Source organism: Monomorium pharaonis, chromosome 5, assembly GCF_013373865.1.
Source record: "Monomorium pharaonis isolate MP-MQ-018 chromosome 5, ASM1337386v2, whole genome shotgun sequence".
In the NCBI taxonomy this organism is placed as follows: Eukaryota; Metazoa; Arthropoda; class Insecta; order Hymenoptera; family Formicidae; genus Monomorium; species Monomorium pharaonis.
In genome coordinates, this window is record NC_050471.1 from 19740612 (window position 1) to 19756065 (window position 15454).

The 15454-nt window shown below is 33.7% G+C and overlaps 4 protein-coding genes across 5 annotated transcripts; 2 read left to right on the top strand and 2 right to left on the bottom strand.

Annotated features, from left to right (window-relative positions):
- The first annotated feature begins 223 nt into the window (after positions 1–223).
- On the top strand, positions 224–2989 carry LOC118645835 (myb/SANT-like DNA-binding domain-containing protein 3). Of its 2 annotated transcripts, none has more exons than XM_036287578.1 (4): positions 224–1686; positions 2266–2479; positions 2602–2739; positions 2830–2989. In XM_036287578.1, exons 1-4 carry the CDS (start codon positions 1507–1509, stop codon positions 2964–2966), a joined length of 669 nt encoding a protein of 222 aa, XP_036143471.1. In that variant the 5' UTR covers positions 224–1506; the 3' UTR covers positions 2967–2989. The 2 variants fall into 2 exon arrangements, with proteins under 2 accessions (XP_036143471.1, XP_036143472.1); XM_036287579.1 differs by having other exon boundaries at positions 224–1681; positions 2360–2479.
- Positions 2990–6253: 3264 nt separating this feature from the next.
- On the top strand, positions 6254–7249 carry LOC118645831. Its single transcript, XM_036287570.1, has 2 exons — positions 6254–6470; positions 6546–7249. The coding sequence occupies exons 1-2, from the start codon at positions 6383–6385 to the stop codon at positions 6806–6808; spliced, it is 351 nt and encodes a 116-aa protein (XP_036143463.1). The 5' UTR covers positions 6254–6382; the 3' UTR covers positions 6809–7249.
- A 55-nt stretch (positions 7250–7304) lies between these two features.
- Positions 7305–8285, bottom strand: LOC118645830 (putative nuclease HARBI1). Its single transcript, XM_036287569.1, has 3 exons — positions 8041–8285; positions 7751–7962; positions 7305–7677 (listed from the first exon to the last, which is right to left on the bottom strand). The coding sequence occupies exons 1-3, from the start codon at positions 8233–8235 to the stop codon at positions 7389–7391; spliced, it is 696 nt and encodes a 231-aa protein (XP_036143462.1). The 5' UTR covers positions 8236–8285; the 3' UTR covers positions 7305–7388.
- Positions 8286–8858: 573 nt separating this feature from the next.
- On the bottom strand, positions 8859–10454 carry LOC118645789. Its single transcript, XM_036287499.1, has 3 exons — positions 9665–10454; positions 9454–9559; positions 8859–9004 (listed from the first exon to the last, which is right to left on the bottom strand). Exons 1-3 carry the CDS (start codon positions 9953–9955, stop codon positions 8859–8861), a joined length of 543 nt encoding a protein of 180 aa, XP_036143392.1. The 5' UTR covers positions 9956–10454.
- Between the last annotated feature and the right edge of the window lie 5000 nt (positions 10455–15454).

Below are 15454 nucleotides of genomic sequence, written 5' to 3' on the forward strand. Positions count from 1 at the left end.
TGTTCGCTTTTTATATCTAAATTTCTTGGATCATAATTTTATTTAAAAAATAAAGTTAGTCATTTGTTTGACTGGGAAGAAATGGAAAAGAAATTTATAAGAAAAAATTAATTTATTAAAAAAAGAAATTTTTTATTTCTATAAAATAAAATTTTATATATTTGCTATTAATAAAAATTTATTTATTTTTAAAACAAATATATTTTTTTATTTTGAACACTAAAATAAAAAAATCGCAAAAATAAAAAATCCATTCTAATGTACAGAAACGTGAACTTAAATAATTTGCGAAATTTCTTTATAGATTCATTTCAATATAAAAAAATTATTTATAAGAGATAAAATAAATACCAAGTTGGTAAGAAAAAAATGTAACTTTCTCAGAATAGATTATCACTATTGCTGAGTAAAACTGTGTAACGAGCCGTTCCTCCACTACCGCTTGAACGGAGGTAAGGCCGTTACCCCTACCTCGCTCGCTCCCTCCGCTCTTCTCTCTTTCCCTCACCACCGAGTGGAGGGTATATAAGCCCTCCACTCGCGACGGAAGACAGAGCTTCCCCGGCCTGCGAAGTGAGCAGACCGTTCCTCCTGGTGTACTGAGCCAGGCATCCTCGAGCGCATATTGAGCGCCGTCACCTAACCTAGCGATCCTACCCGGGCACGCAGTGAGTGCCTTCCTGGCCGCGTATTGAGGGGCCGCACACCGCCACGCTCCGTACCCGAGCTCTCGGCCGCGCACTGAGCGGTCGCCGTCGTCCCGACCCGGGGACTCCGCGCTGAGGAGGAACCGACTCCGCGACCGGTCACTACGCGTGGTGACAACAACGCCGACGAGCGAACAGCTGATGCGCCGAACAGCTGACACCGGGCACCGTGCCGACGACCGCGCCGATTCACTGCGCCGCTAGCGTTAGGCCTTAGGGCCGTCGCACAACACCGCACCGCTGCCGCCGATACCACACCCGCCGCCAATCACCGCGCCGACCGACCGGCGCGCGCGCCGCCGCAGCCTACCGAGGCATTAAGCCGACACCGATCACACGCACCGCCGCCGTAGCCAATCAGCGCACCGAAACTCAGCGTGCGTAGACACACCGCGACACAGTCGCCAGCGTATCACACACACCTCGCACTACGGCCGGTATTCATAGTCCAGACTCAAGCATTCTCTTAAGATTTTCTTGATTAAGACCATCTTGTTTGTAAAAGCTCGACTTAAGACATTATGTATTCATAGTTTTAAAATAAGACGATCTTTATAAAGAAATTGACACTTTCTTTTGCTTAAGATTTTCTTACTGAAGTTAACGCTTAAGATGATCTTATTTTACTTTCGGTAATCTTCGGGATTTTTCTGATGTATCAGCCAATGAAGTGTTGTGTTTAAATTAGAAAAAATTCTGCAAGTTCACGTCTACACGTTTTTATTATTAATGTATTAAATTTTGGTGGATTTCTTTCTGGCGCCGCATTATTACATATTTAAAAATTATTATTTGAAAAATGGCAAGTAATAAGAAACATTATACTGATGCAGAAAAAAAATTTTTTTTACGAATTTTGGTAAAATATTCGCACATTATCGAAAGAAAAAAAAGTGATGCCACAACCTTAAAAGACAAAGAAGAAGCATGGAACCAGATTTGTGATTCATACAATTTATCGTCTATTATTACAAGTAAGGTAAGAATTTGAATAATTTTTTAATTAGCTATTAATTGTGTAAAATAGAAATGTCAGTTATATTTGGGAAAAATATATGACATTTAAGGTTAAGACAATGTCAGACCGGGCGTATAACAGAGAAAATCAGGAATAGAAATTAAATATTAAATATTAAGGCAAGAGAGGAAGAGAAAGATCTTTTTTCCCCTAATATTTATTATTAAATTTTTATTCTTAATATTTTCTTTATTGTCGCAAGGTCTCATATTAAGCTATATCGTAGACTAAATTAGAAAGCCTTCTAATCAATGTACATCAATATGCACATAATATCTCAATTTTGCCCAAAAATGGAGTTAGAAGGTTTTATAATTTAGCCGACGATATTATGAATGGGAGTGGCTTACTTGGACACAATACAATTGGACACAGTGCAGATGGACACGTTGCAAATAGATACAAAATAATGTACACGGTTCAAATGGACAGTTTATTTGGTCTATTTGCAACGTGTTCATTTGCATTGTGTCCAAGTGAAGGCCACTCATTATAAATACTTTATTTTTTTACATTTAATAATGTAATAAATTATTACAGAGAAGTATTCAACAACTTAAAAAATTGTGGAGTAATCTAAAATCAACACAGAGAGATGCTTTTACGCATGAAAAACAAGCTCGTCTGTCAACAGGTGGTGGGCCTGAACCTACATCTGCTGAAATTGACCCTGATATTGCTGCAATAGCACCCAATTTGATGACAACGGCACCGACATTATTTTCATCAAATTTATCAGATGAAGTAATACAAGGTAATTACATCTTTATTTTATTAATATAATCATCAAAAGATAATAGCGAATAATATATTGTTTTAAAACGATAATAGAGAATCTTAAATGATGTAGAACCAACGAATAATATATTGTTTTAGAACGACAACAGAGAATCTTAAATGACGATTGCATTCCTGAGGAATTATTAACTAAATATGTAGAAAATAAATCATCTGTTGATGACAATTTTAAAGAAGTCACTAATGAGAATTTAATTATTGTACGTGATACAGAAGGTATAATGACTAATTTTATTGATACTTTCTGTTAACAAATTTATTTGCAAATTATATTTAAAACTGATGACAATGACTTTAATGTTATAGAATCAAACAGTGAGATCGATGAAGCTGATAAAGAAAATACTGATATATTAAATACCAAACATGCAATACTTACAAGGGAACGGACAGAACTGTCCCTCACCGATTTTAATGAGCTTCGGATATGTTGTAGAACATAAGAAAATATTAAACCCATATTTTTTTTTATCTGCGTATCTCGACGTTTAGGGGTTGAAACCACCCCTCGAAAATAACGCATTTTTTCGTTTTTTGCGAATATCTTTGAAAATATAAGGTTTATGAAAAAATGTTCTATACAAAAGTTTTATGGTATTTTATACTCTTTACAATAGTATATTTATATTTTTAAAAAATTTTAAATTTTTTAATTTATCCCACCCCCACCCCTTTTTTCAACATTTTAAAAATTTTGTAAGGACAAAAATTAAAGAGCATTAAAAGCCAAATCCACCCATATATAATAACATATGGGTTCCATCATTCTCAATTATTAGCAAAACGAAATAGTAATCTCGCACTATAGGTGCCGCGCTAGAAGTAGTGTTGCGTTATTTATTTAGTCGCATCACACTCAATAACTGCCTCTTCTGCATATATTTTTATATTAAAACATAAAAATGGATTAATCTTAATTATATAATACGCAACGTATTACACGATATAAAGCATAAATGCATATATATAACAAAAGTAGCATATATATATACGTATGTGCCTACATACATTTTCATTGTTACAAATGCAAATATAAATTAATATGAAGGAAAATATTTTTTAACATTTAAAACTGCAAATACAACATAACGAAATATATATTATCAAGAGAAAAATATAAAACATAAATTGCAATAACTATTTGCATAATTATATTATTTACACTATATGCACGTAGCACGCTCTGATAATAAAGATAATATAAGTATATAAGTATATAATTTAATTTAATTTGAAGTTTGAAAATATATTTATACGGATGTATATATACATTTTGCATACGACACGGACAAATAACTTTAATATCAGTGTTGATAGAGGGACCGGTTGTTTTCGCGCAAGCGCATCACGTGAGGCTTCAATAAAATATCCATTAGTAATAGGAAGGAGATCTTTGATCGTACATCTTGCACACGACAACGTATAAATATAGTAACAGTGATAGACGGATCGGTTGTTCTCGCGCAGGCGTGAGGCTTCAATAAAGCATCTATTTGTAATAGGAAGGAGATATTTGATCCCCATACAATTTTTTTGCAAATTTATAAAAACGTCAACACATTTCACATATTAAACACGCATGTATATTTTCTCGTATTAAATAGAATAATTTATAAATATTGTATTTTATTTGATAAATACTGGTCAGATTTTTTGCAAAATTGTATGGGGACCAAACATCTCCTTCCTATTACTAATAGATACTTTATTGAAGCCTCTCGCCTGTGCGAGAACAACCGATCCGTCTATCACTGTTACTATATTTATACGTCGTGTGCAAGATGTACGATCAAAGATCTCCTTCTTATTACTAATGGATATTTTATTGAAGCCTCACGTGATGCGCTTGCGCGAAAACAACCGGTCCCTCTATCAACACTGATATTAAAGTTATTTGTCCGTGTCATATGCAAAATGTATATATACATTCGTATAATGTATTTTCAAACTTCAAATTAAATTAAATTATATACTTATATACTTATATTATCTTTATTATCAGAGCGTGCTACGTGCATATAGTGTAAATAATATAATTATGCAAATAGTTATTGCAGTTTATGTTTTATATTTTTCTCTTGATATTATATATTTCGTTATGTTGTATTTGCAGTTTTAAATGTTAAAAAATATTTTGCTTCATATTAATTTATATTCGCATTTGTAACAATGAAAATGTATGTAGGCACATACGTATATATATGCTACTTTTGTTATATATATGCATTTATGCTTTATATCGTGTAATACGTTGCGTATTATATAATTAAAATTAATCCATTTTTATGTTTTAATATAAAAATATACGCAGAAGAGGCAGTTATTGAGTGTGACGCGACTAAATAAATAATGCAACACTACTTCTAGCGCGGCACCTATAGTGCGAGATTACTATTTCGTTTTGCTAATAATTGAGAATGATGGAACCCATATGTTATTATATATGGGTGGATTCGGCTTTTAATGCTCTTTAATTTTTGTCCTTACAAAATTTTTAAAATGTTGAAAAAAGGGATGGGGGGTGGGATAAATTAAAAAATTTGAAATTTTTAAAAAATATAAATATACTATTGTAAAGAGTATAAAATACCATAAAACTTTCGTATAGAACATTTTTCATAAACCTTATATTTTCAAAGATATTCGCAAAAAATGAAAAAATGCGTTATTTTCGAGGGGTGGTTTCAACCCCTGAACGTCGAGATACGCAGATAAAAAAAAATATGGGTCTAATATTTTCTTATGTTCTACAACATATCCGAAGCTCATTAAAATCGGTGAGGGACAGTTCTGTCCGTTCCCTTGTTAGTAACTATAAAGGTAATTTTATCAATGTCTATTTTTACTGTATAAAATTGCATGCGCATGTATTTATATTAATATATTTACTTTTTTCATAATCTGTATTAGTAATAAAAAGTATAAGAATATAATTTTATAATAGTTTAAGAATATAATATTATAATAAAGTAGCATATCTTTTTGCTCGTAAATTTATCATAGAAGTTGTGAAAAGCAAGTAATTGTATATACACTTAGTCGAAAAAAAAAACGATACACCTAAAATTTGTCAAAAAATCACTAAACTTCAAACAACGATAACTACGCGAGTAATAAAGGTAGGAAGGTTTCTAAAAAAAGAAATTAAAGCTTCAAATGTCTACTTTAAGAATCGATTTATTAAAATTTTGCGTAATAATTTTTTTAAAAATGGCGTATGACAAAGCGAGAGCATGCAAAATTGAAAAATATTGATCCGAGTTTGCAACGATCCATGGCGTGAGGCAAGTATCGCAACTTAATTGGATAAAAAGCATGCGATAGAACAGAGATTCCCCTTCAAAATGCTTTTCTACTTGTCTCGATACGATGATTTTTCGCTGAGATATACGCATTTAAAGTAAAAAAACTGCCTTTTTATTCAAATGCGCATATTTCAGCGAAAAATCATCGTATCGAGACGAATAAAAAAGCATTTTGAAGGGAAGACTCTGTACTACCACATGCTTTTTATCCCATTAAGTTGCGACACTTGCCTCACGCTATGGATTGTTGCAAACTCGGATCAATATTTTTCAATTTCGCATGCTCTCGCTTTGTCATACGCCGTTAAAAAAAAAATTATTACGCAAAATTTTAATAAATCGATTCTTAAAGTAGACATTTAAAGCTTTAATTTCTTTTTTTAGAAACCTTCCTATCTTTATTACTCGCATAGTTATCGTTGTTGGAAGTTTAGTGATTTTTTGACAAATTTTAGGTGTACCTCTTTTTTTCGACTGAGTGTATTTATCGTTATTATATTAATCTCAATACTAAATTTTTATTTTATTAGTTATTATAATATATATTTTAATTAATGTATGATTTTCTTTATTCGAAAGCATCTACATCGAAAAATGTGCCTGTACAAAAGAAACGTATATTAGAGGATATCAATGATATTGGTAAGAAAATATATCGTATTTTTATCGTTATATTTGCATGTAAATACTAATAATTGTAATGTTTTTTTTAAATAGTAGTACTTACACCAAAGAAGGAAATAAAGAAACTACAACTGGAAAATGAAGAAAATAATAATGAAAAATTGTTGAAACTGAAACGAATAAAATCTATAATTGATCGAGAGCAGCAATTAGCAAATTTAAATATACGACATCAAGAAGTAATTCAAAAACTTGAAATAGACCATCTCAAAGAAAAGTATGCCTTGGAAATTCGTGCAGCTACTGCTGCCGCTGAATTATCGGAATTATTACTTAAAGAAAAACAAAATAAATAAACGCGGTTATTTTATATTTTTATAAGTTTGAATAAGTATTTAAAAAAGTACAAAAATTATTTTTTAGTTTTATATATTATTGCTGTTACTATGTAGTAAATACTATTAAAAAGAATAATATTTTATTTTATACAATATTACTATTACATATACGTAGTAAGTTATATCAAAAAGTACTACCAAAAAGAATTATTATTTTAGTTTTACGTATTACTTGTTATGTAATATTATGTGCATTACTACTACTATGCGATGTTATGTGATATTTAGTATGTAATTATTTTTTTAGTTTTAATTAAAATCATATCTACCGTTAACGATAAAAAAAATTAAAAAAACCAAGAGTATTTTATTTGTCTGTAATAAAAGTTACGTTGAATGCAGTTTGTTTCGTTTTTATCTTATAAATAAATAAAATGTGATGGATATAATAGTAAAAAATTGTTTCATATTTTACTGAAAATAATTACCATTTTATTTGATTGTACAAAATTTATTTTTTCTTTCTCATAAAACTGTCGAATTTTATATTTAGTTTATGTAACCATTTTATTAATATGTAGATATATAATACATAACATCAGTTAAACATACGAGCAATCATTGCTTCGCGAGCAGCAAATCCATCTATTGCATTATTATTAGGTTCATGTACAGGTACTTCTTCATAATCATAGAGTTCATCATCGTCCGGTAACACATCATTAAAAATTAACGACATATTGTGTAATACAGCACATGCTACAACAATCGTTGTAGACGTAATAAGTTTTGTTGTTAGTCCTCGTGATAGGCAAGGAAATCGTCTTTTCCATACGCCGTAAGTTCTTTCTACTATTAGTCTTGTCCTACATTGTATATCGTTGTAACTACAACATAATGATTTATGATGCACAAATATTTTTATTTATAAATATTTTTCAAAAGAGAAGGCTTTTTTACCTCATTTCTTCATCGGTTCTAGGATTTGGTATTGGTGTCATTAAAAATGGTAAACATGGATATCCTCTGTCACCAACAAGTATACCACCATCTAACTGATTTTCGATGTATCGTATACATAATAAAGAATTTTGAAATATTCGGCTATCATGTGCGCTACCAGGCCACTCTGGTACAATGTCCAAAAATTCCATCCTGGGCCCAACAACAGTCTGTAAAATACATATATTATTCATAAAAAAATGTATTATCAAAAATAAACAAAAAATAGTACAAAAAATAATGCATACTTGCACATTAAGTGAAAAATATCCTTTTCTATTTCTATAGATTTCACTTATATTTTGAAATCTTGTATCCACTAATCTTACATGGGTACAATCAATAGCACCATCCACGCCAGGGAGACCAATAGCTCCATTCCCTTTTCCAAGATTATTAAATAATCGTCGATTTTCATTTCGCATTTCTTGATCCTGTGGCATTTTTATATACTCCTTAAGGGGTTACACCAACCTAGACGGTCGAAAAACAGGCCTAACTTTGATATTTTATTCCTCCTAAACGGGTAGTGGGAATTAAATGAAATTTAGGGTGATTATTGACTTATGTTTCAACAATATAAAAAAAATTTTTTTATTAAACAATGGCGACGGAAAGCAGAAATATGGCCGCCGACACACATTGAGGTTTGGAAAAACGCATTTTGCGGTGACCACTGTCCCTTCTAAACGATCCATCTGAAACAAAAAAACAAAATGGTGTTTTTAAGTTAACAGTAGTGGTTTGTCGGTGACGATCGCCGATTGTCGATTTTATCGTTTGTTACAAAATGGCGATGAGTTGAAGTTAAAATTAAAAAAAAAACGAAAAATTTTTGTCCTTTTCATTTTTTTATTTTTTAATGAAGACCGATTAAAAAAAAAAGAGATCGTCACCGACAAAAGAATGTTTCTGAGAGTATTGTGTAAAAATTTGAAAACGATCCATCCATTAGTTTTTGAGATCTGGTGGTCACCGACTTTGAAAACCATGTTTTGAGAAAAACGCGTTTAAAGTTTCAAGTTTAGTTCTACTATTGTTAATAGCCGAATTTTGCACTTTACCTCTAGTCGACAATTCTGGGGCCATATGAGATTCCTTCCACATCAATAACAGCAGTGCTTTGTGAAGACTTTTGTTGACAGCGAGCAATCTTTTCTTCGCGCGTCGCCTTCTGCGCTCGTACTTCGGCCACATTGATGCGCGCTCGGTCTTGATTTTCGCAATATGCAGCACAATTCTTTTATTATCATTAATAAATATGCGGCAGCATCTTCATTAAATGTGTATGCAGCAATATTGGCAGCAATTTGCACAACGTGTGCACCGCTGTGCTGCACTTTTGGCGCTATGCGCCAAATCAGATTGTTCAAACTTTCGTTAACGTTTTGCGTAAATCCACCGACGCATTTCTCCAGTAAATTATCACTAGAAAGTTGTTTTCAAATATTGGACGAATGGCTTTAATCACATCATCGTCCAGTGGCGATTTATGTTGATATTGCTCCAATTCGAGCACTCGAACGCTCGATCCCGTTTTACTCAACTCTCTGTAATTCCGGCATTTTTTCAGATATCAACATAAAACTTTCAGGATATATTCTCGAAACTTGAAGCTTCAAGAAAATGTAATAAAAAAAAAATCGAATTTTTTTTTCCGCTAGGTTGGTGTAACCCCTTAAGCAAGCTGGCAATTAATAAGCTTACACGAAAAACGATTCTTGATGTAGTTGATTGCGAAACGGTCATTATATCACCGAGAAGAAGCTGAAAAAATTAAATATAATTATTTTATTATTTTAAATTAATTATTACTAATAAATTTAGAATACTAATAAATATATTCTCTTTCTCTGTATTAGACATACGTACCTGAAAACTTGCAGTTGCATAATATCTTAAACATATTAACAATTGTATTACTGGTGAAATCGGCAGACCACGATTATTAATTTTTGCTAATCCTTCTTCAATTTTTGGTAATATACCATATAGAATGGAATCTTTATCAAATCTATAGCGTTTTTTAAATTGTAAATTATTGTAGAATTCAAAAGGGTTTTGTCCATCGCGAATGTATCGTTTTCGTATTCGTACACGTTCCACATTTTCAAAATCATCTTCGATATCTTCAATATCACTAATTTGTCCTATTAACTCCATTTATTATATTTAATAATCTACTTACAAAAATAAGATTATCTTAAGTCATGTACGACGTTGACTTGAAAATCTAACCTTACTTTCTATTAAATATAGTCTTATTCCATTCAAATAAGACCGCCTTATTTGATTATGAATCTAACTAGTTTTAAGATAGACTTAAGAAGTTACTATGAATCATAATAGAATAAGATTATCTTCATGAAGGTAAAGCTTAAGACAATGCTTAAGGAAATCTTAGTTTATGACTATGAATCTAGATGGCATCTTAAGAACGTGCTTGAGATAATCCTAAATATAAGAATGGACTATGAATACCGGCCTACGAGGACCATACTGTACATATTAGCGTAGGGAAATGTATATATTAGAACGTAGGCTTATTACAGAATAAATCCATAGTATTACCGAACACACCGTCTTCTCATTTATTCGAGCCCGCCGCCGGACCCTGAATCCCGCGGCTATCCGCAGCCAATAGACATACAGGATTCAACGGTTACAACTGTAATAATTTTAAGTAATATTTAACTCCAAGAAATTTAGAGAATTTATGCTTTACTTAATATAATATCTTTTTCAATGACATTATGGTTACTATATGTATAGTAAATAAAAAATGTTTTTAAGTTATATTTACAAAATAATGATAAAAAATTTTAATTTTTTGGAAAAAATAATGTAAAATAATTTTTTTTCAAAAGCAATTTATAAAGTTATCATTTTGCAAGTTAGCAATTTATAAAGTTATCAATTTATAAAGTTATCTCTTATTCATTTTGAAGAATTTTTTAATATTAATATTTTCCATTAATTATTACAATCTGTTAGATATTTTGTTAAATATGGCAATTATTATATAATAATTTATTAAATTAAATATTTAAAAAAATAATTTTTTAGAATGTGTTAAGAATGATCATTAATAATCAGCAAAATAATTTACAATGTATGTAATAAACGTAAATTTTTTTGAAAAAGTACAAAAAAGCGCTAAAAAAATACGTGTGCAAAAAATACTTAAAAATGTATTCTTTTGCAAAACAATTTAGATTTGATACAAAAATAAGAGTATTAGATTTTTTTCTGTAAAACCAATAATATGAAGGAAATGTACCAAGTAAAAATGGATATTCATACACAGAAGAAAAGTAATATAGCCTATATAACATATGTAATTGCGGGCTGCCAACTACATAAAATACTCAATACAATAATATTTGCTATTAATGCAAGTACAATGTTGATACTGCAATAGCATATATTATTGTATTGAGTATATCTGTAGTTGTCAGTCCGCAACTTAATATCTTATTGAATATATTACTTTTTTTTCAGTGTACGAACTAGAGCATTACAAATATTACAAATAAATATTTTACTACAAGAACTTGGTGTTATTAAATCGATTAATTTGCTAGCTCTCTTTCTTTATTTCTTGCGCGTAATCTGAATGTATGTGTATGTGTGTTTTTACTATATAACTTATTTAGTTTATGCGTGTGTGCGTTTGAATATCTCTTCGGAAAAGTTACTTTATATAAAGTTAAAGTTTTTAAGAGTAAACTTACAAATTTAAGAGTTCACTGAAGAAATTTTTAATAGATAATCTAAAATATGTAAAAAGTTAATCTAAAGTAATTCAAGCCTTTTGGAGCCTAAGGGATGTCTCTCTCTCTCTCTCTCTCTCTCTCTCTCTCTCTCTCTCTCTCTCTCTCTCTCTCTCTCTCTCTCTCTCTCTCTCTCTTATGCGTGCGTGTATAATGTTATACACGCGTGTATAATGTTATACCTATATATAATGTCATTACGATTTCGATTGTAAGAAAATTGTAATTTTAAGTTATTATTTTAGTAAGTTAGGTTGTAAGAAAGCGATTTAGTATTAAAGCAAGTTATTTAGTTTAGCAGCGTCAAGTTTTTGTAGTAAAATATTTATTTGTATTAAAATATTTATTTATAATATTTGTAATGTTCTGATTTGTATAAAAATCCATTTTTATAGTTGGAGCATTTTCTTTGTATCATTATTTTTGTAGAGAAAAAACTTAATTCTCATTTTGTAGTGTCAAATCTATTAAGTTATTGTTTTGTACAAGAATAAATTTTTGAAGGTGCTTTTGCGCGCATATACTTGACGCTTTTTGTACCTTTTTTAAAAAGGTAACTTTTTCGTAATTTCACTCATTTTAAATGATTGTAACAAACCTCCCGTCCGCCGGCATCACCGACCGCGCGCGGTCCGGCCGAACACTCGCCAGACCGCACAAACGGGCACCGGCCCGTCCTAATCGCCCGCAATAAAAAGCGTCGAGACGAGGCATCGTCTCCGTATATTTCCCCGCACGCTCCCAACGGGAGGGGAGCAAGTGCGGGGAAACCCGAAGATCCACGAGAATCCTCGATCCTTCACCCGAGTGGGTATAAAAAGCCGCTCCGGTGGAGGCTGCGACACTTCTCGCTCCGACCGTACGCTGGATTCCGATCCCGACCAGAGTACGCTCCTGAGAAGCTTCCTGCGATCAGTAATTAGGGTAGAGTGTTCTCTGCCTTAACCGAGAGCTCTCGGTACCGCTCGCATTCTAAATCCTAGTTCATCTCCGTAGCAGAGGGTAGAGCGTACTCCGCCTTCGCCGAGAGTTCTCGGCTACGGACTTTCCTAAATCGCCCGATCACCCGGCTCGAACACAACGGGGGTGGAGAGTTCTCCGTCTCCCTCGAGAGATCTCGAGATCGACCGGCGTTTCCTTGATCGCCAGATACAAGTCGAGAAATCACCGCGCAGCACAACACCCCGCGCTTCACGCCGCGTACCGCGCGCCACCGATCTCGAGGCTTCGGCGATTACCGCCCGCCACACCGCTCGCCTCACCGCGCCAAGATACACCGCTTCACGCGCCAGGGCATTGCCCGCCGGCCCGTCGCCGCACACCGCGACCATCACCGAGCTAGCTACGCGCCCGACAGCGAACAGCTGTTTCGGCCCGCGACGCGCGACTTACACAGACACACATACACACACCGCATCTGTAAATACTCATTTCACCGAACGACTCACGATACACACACCGACACACTTACACAATTGTAAATAGCTTGTACATATCCACGATCTTATTAAAATATATATATTCTTTTATTCCGGAAAAGCCGAGTCTATTGTCTCAGGGACCTTTCCTACACCCGATCCCGGCGAGTTAGCCCGCGTAGGAAATACGGCCCGTTACATGATAGTGTCAGATATCTCATTTCTTTTTTATAATATTTATATATGAAGATTTTTAAGACAGTTTTAAAGTCTGTATTAAATAAAAAATTAAAATTAAGATAATCTTATCGATATCATTCAAGGTCAAGCTCATATCTTTATCATATTTCCTTTTTAATATTCTATATACTTTGACCAAAACAAAATGACAATGACAATGGTAAAAACATATAAGTTTCTTTGTACATATAATCTGTGGCATATCAATTAAATTTTATCTTTATGGTTTCTTTCTTAAATTATTGATAATTATAATAATAATTATCAATAATTTTTTTCGTTAACCTTACTAATGTAGTAGTCGTAATAATTATTTTATGTATATTATCTCAAATATTTGTCGTCACAACTGGCAGCTCTTTATTGAACAAACTTCACGACGTTTCGGCCATGGTTTTTGGCCCTTATCAGTGTTTTTGGCCCTAAGTGTTTCATTTAACTCTAAAGCTGAGTTAATTGTTACACTTGATAAGGGTCAAAAACCATGGCCGAAACGTGAAGTTTGTTCAATAAATTTGCCAATTGGCTAATTTCAAATTCTTTTGGAGTTCAAATATTTGTATTTTGTATAAAATTTTGTATGTATATATGTATGTATGTGTATGCGCGCGCGCGCGCACGCGCGCGCACACACACACACACACACACACACACACAGAGGCACATACATACATACATACATACATGAAATATTATATTAAGTAAAGCATGTGTGCACTTTTTTGTTTAACACTTGAATACTAAATAATTAATTTTTGCCCATTTCGATTTTTTAAATTTAATATGTCATTTTTATTAGTATATAGAATATGGTAAAGTTGTTACAATTTTTACTAATTGTTTTCTTTATTGAATTATAATGAATAAAGTTCATGCTACCAACTACCAACAGCTTATATAATAAAGAAAGATTATATTTATTCGACCAAGTTTTAATCCGACCAAGAATAAAAAAATTTGTTTAAAATATTTGTTTGAAAAATCGAAATGGTCAAAAATTATTTAGTACTTTTAGTGTAAAGTTTATTTTACACTATTTATTATTTTCTCTATACATGTGCCAGTAATTATAAAAATAATCTATATAAAAAATTTAAAAGAAATGAATTTATTTGAATTTTGGGATATATGTCTCAAATATGAGATAAATACATATTTTTTAAATTTTTAACTAAAATGATTTTTATAATTACTGGGATTTATCTATTTCCTCTCTCCCTCTCCCTCTCTCTCTCTCTCTCTCTCTCTCTCTCTCTTTCTCTTTCTCTGTCTGTCTGTCTATCTGTCTATCTATCTATCTATCTATCCATCTATCCATCTATCCATCTATCCATCTATCCATCTGTAACGAGCCGTTATCCGCGACCGGGATAAGCCGGTAAAGACATATGAGGCCGTTACCCTCTACCTCGTGTAGGCACCCCGCTCCTTACTTCCTGCCCCTCTCGTCATCCTGTGGAGGGTATAAAAACCCTCCACCGATCGAGAGAAGGCAGATCAGCGGACTGAGCTGATCGTACCTCCGGGTGGATTGAGCCTGGCTTCCTGGAGCACGGATTGAGTGCGAACCTAACCTAGAAATCCCGTCGACACGCAGTGAGTGTCTCCCGAGTCGCGAAGTGAGCAACGACACACCAGCACGATCCTCGTCCCGGCCACGAGGTGAGTGGTCCCGCACCACCGCTGGGGACCCCGGAGTGAGGGGATAACCGGCACCGCGAAGATCATTCTCGCGGGATGATCACCGACCGCGCGAACAACTGATACCGGTAAACAGCTGACTCCGCCGAAGCACGCGCTCCGCAGTCTACCGCACCGCGCACTGCCGTAATCAATCACGGCGCCGAGACGATCGACGCGGCCAATACTAGCGACGCTCCGTACCACGCCGGCGCGACCGAAGCGAAGGACCAATCCCGGCACCGCCACCGTCGACACAAGCGCCGCCGCACATCGCGCAACAGCAACTGTACTGCCTCGAGCGCCGCAATTTCCGAGACCGGCCGCAACCGCCAATCACAACACCGACCGCCACCGCGACCAATCAGAGCATCGTACGCGCCCGCGCCTCACGACATTCGCTCCCCGCAATACGGGGCAATATCTGTACATATTAGAGTAGGGCATTGTATTATAGTAGCGTAGGACACTCTTAGTAGATATAATAAACCCCATTATTAACAGAACATAACACTCGTCTCTTTACTCATTGAGTCCACCGCCCGGACCCT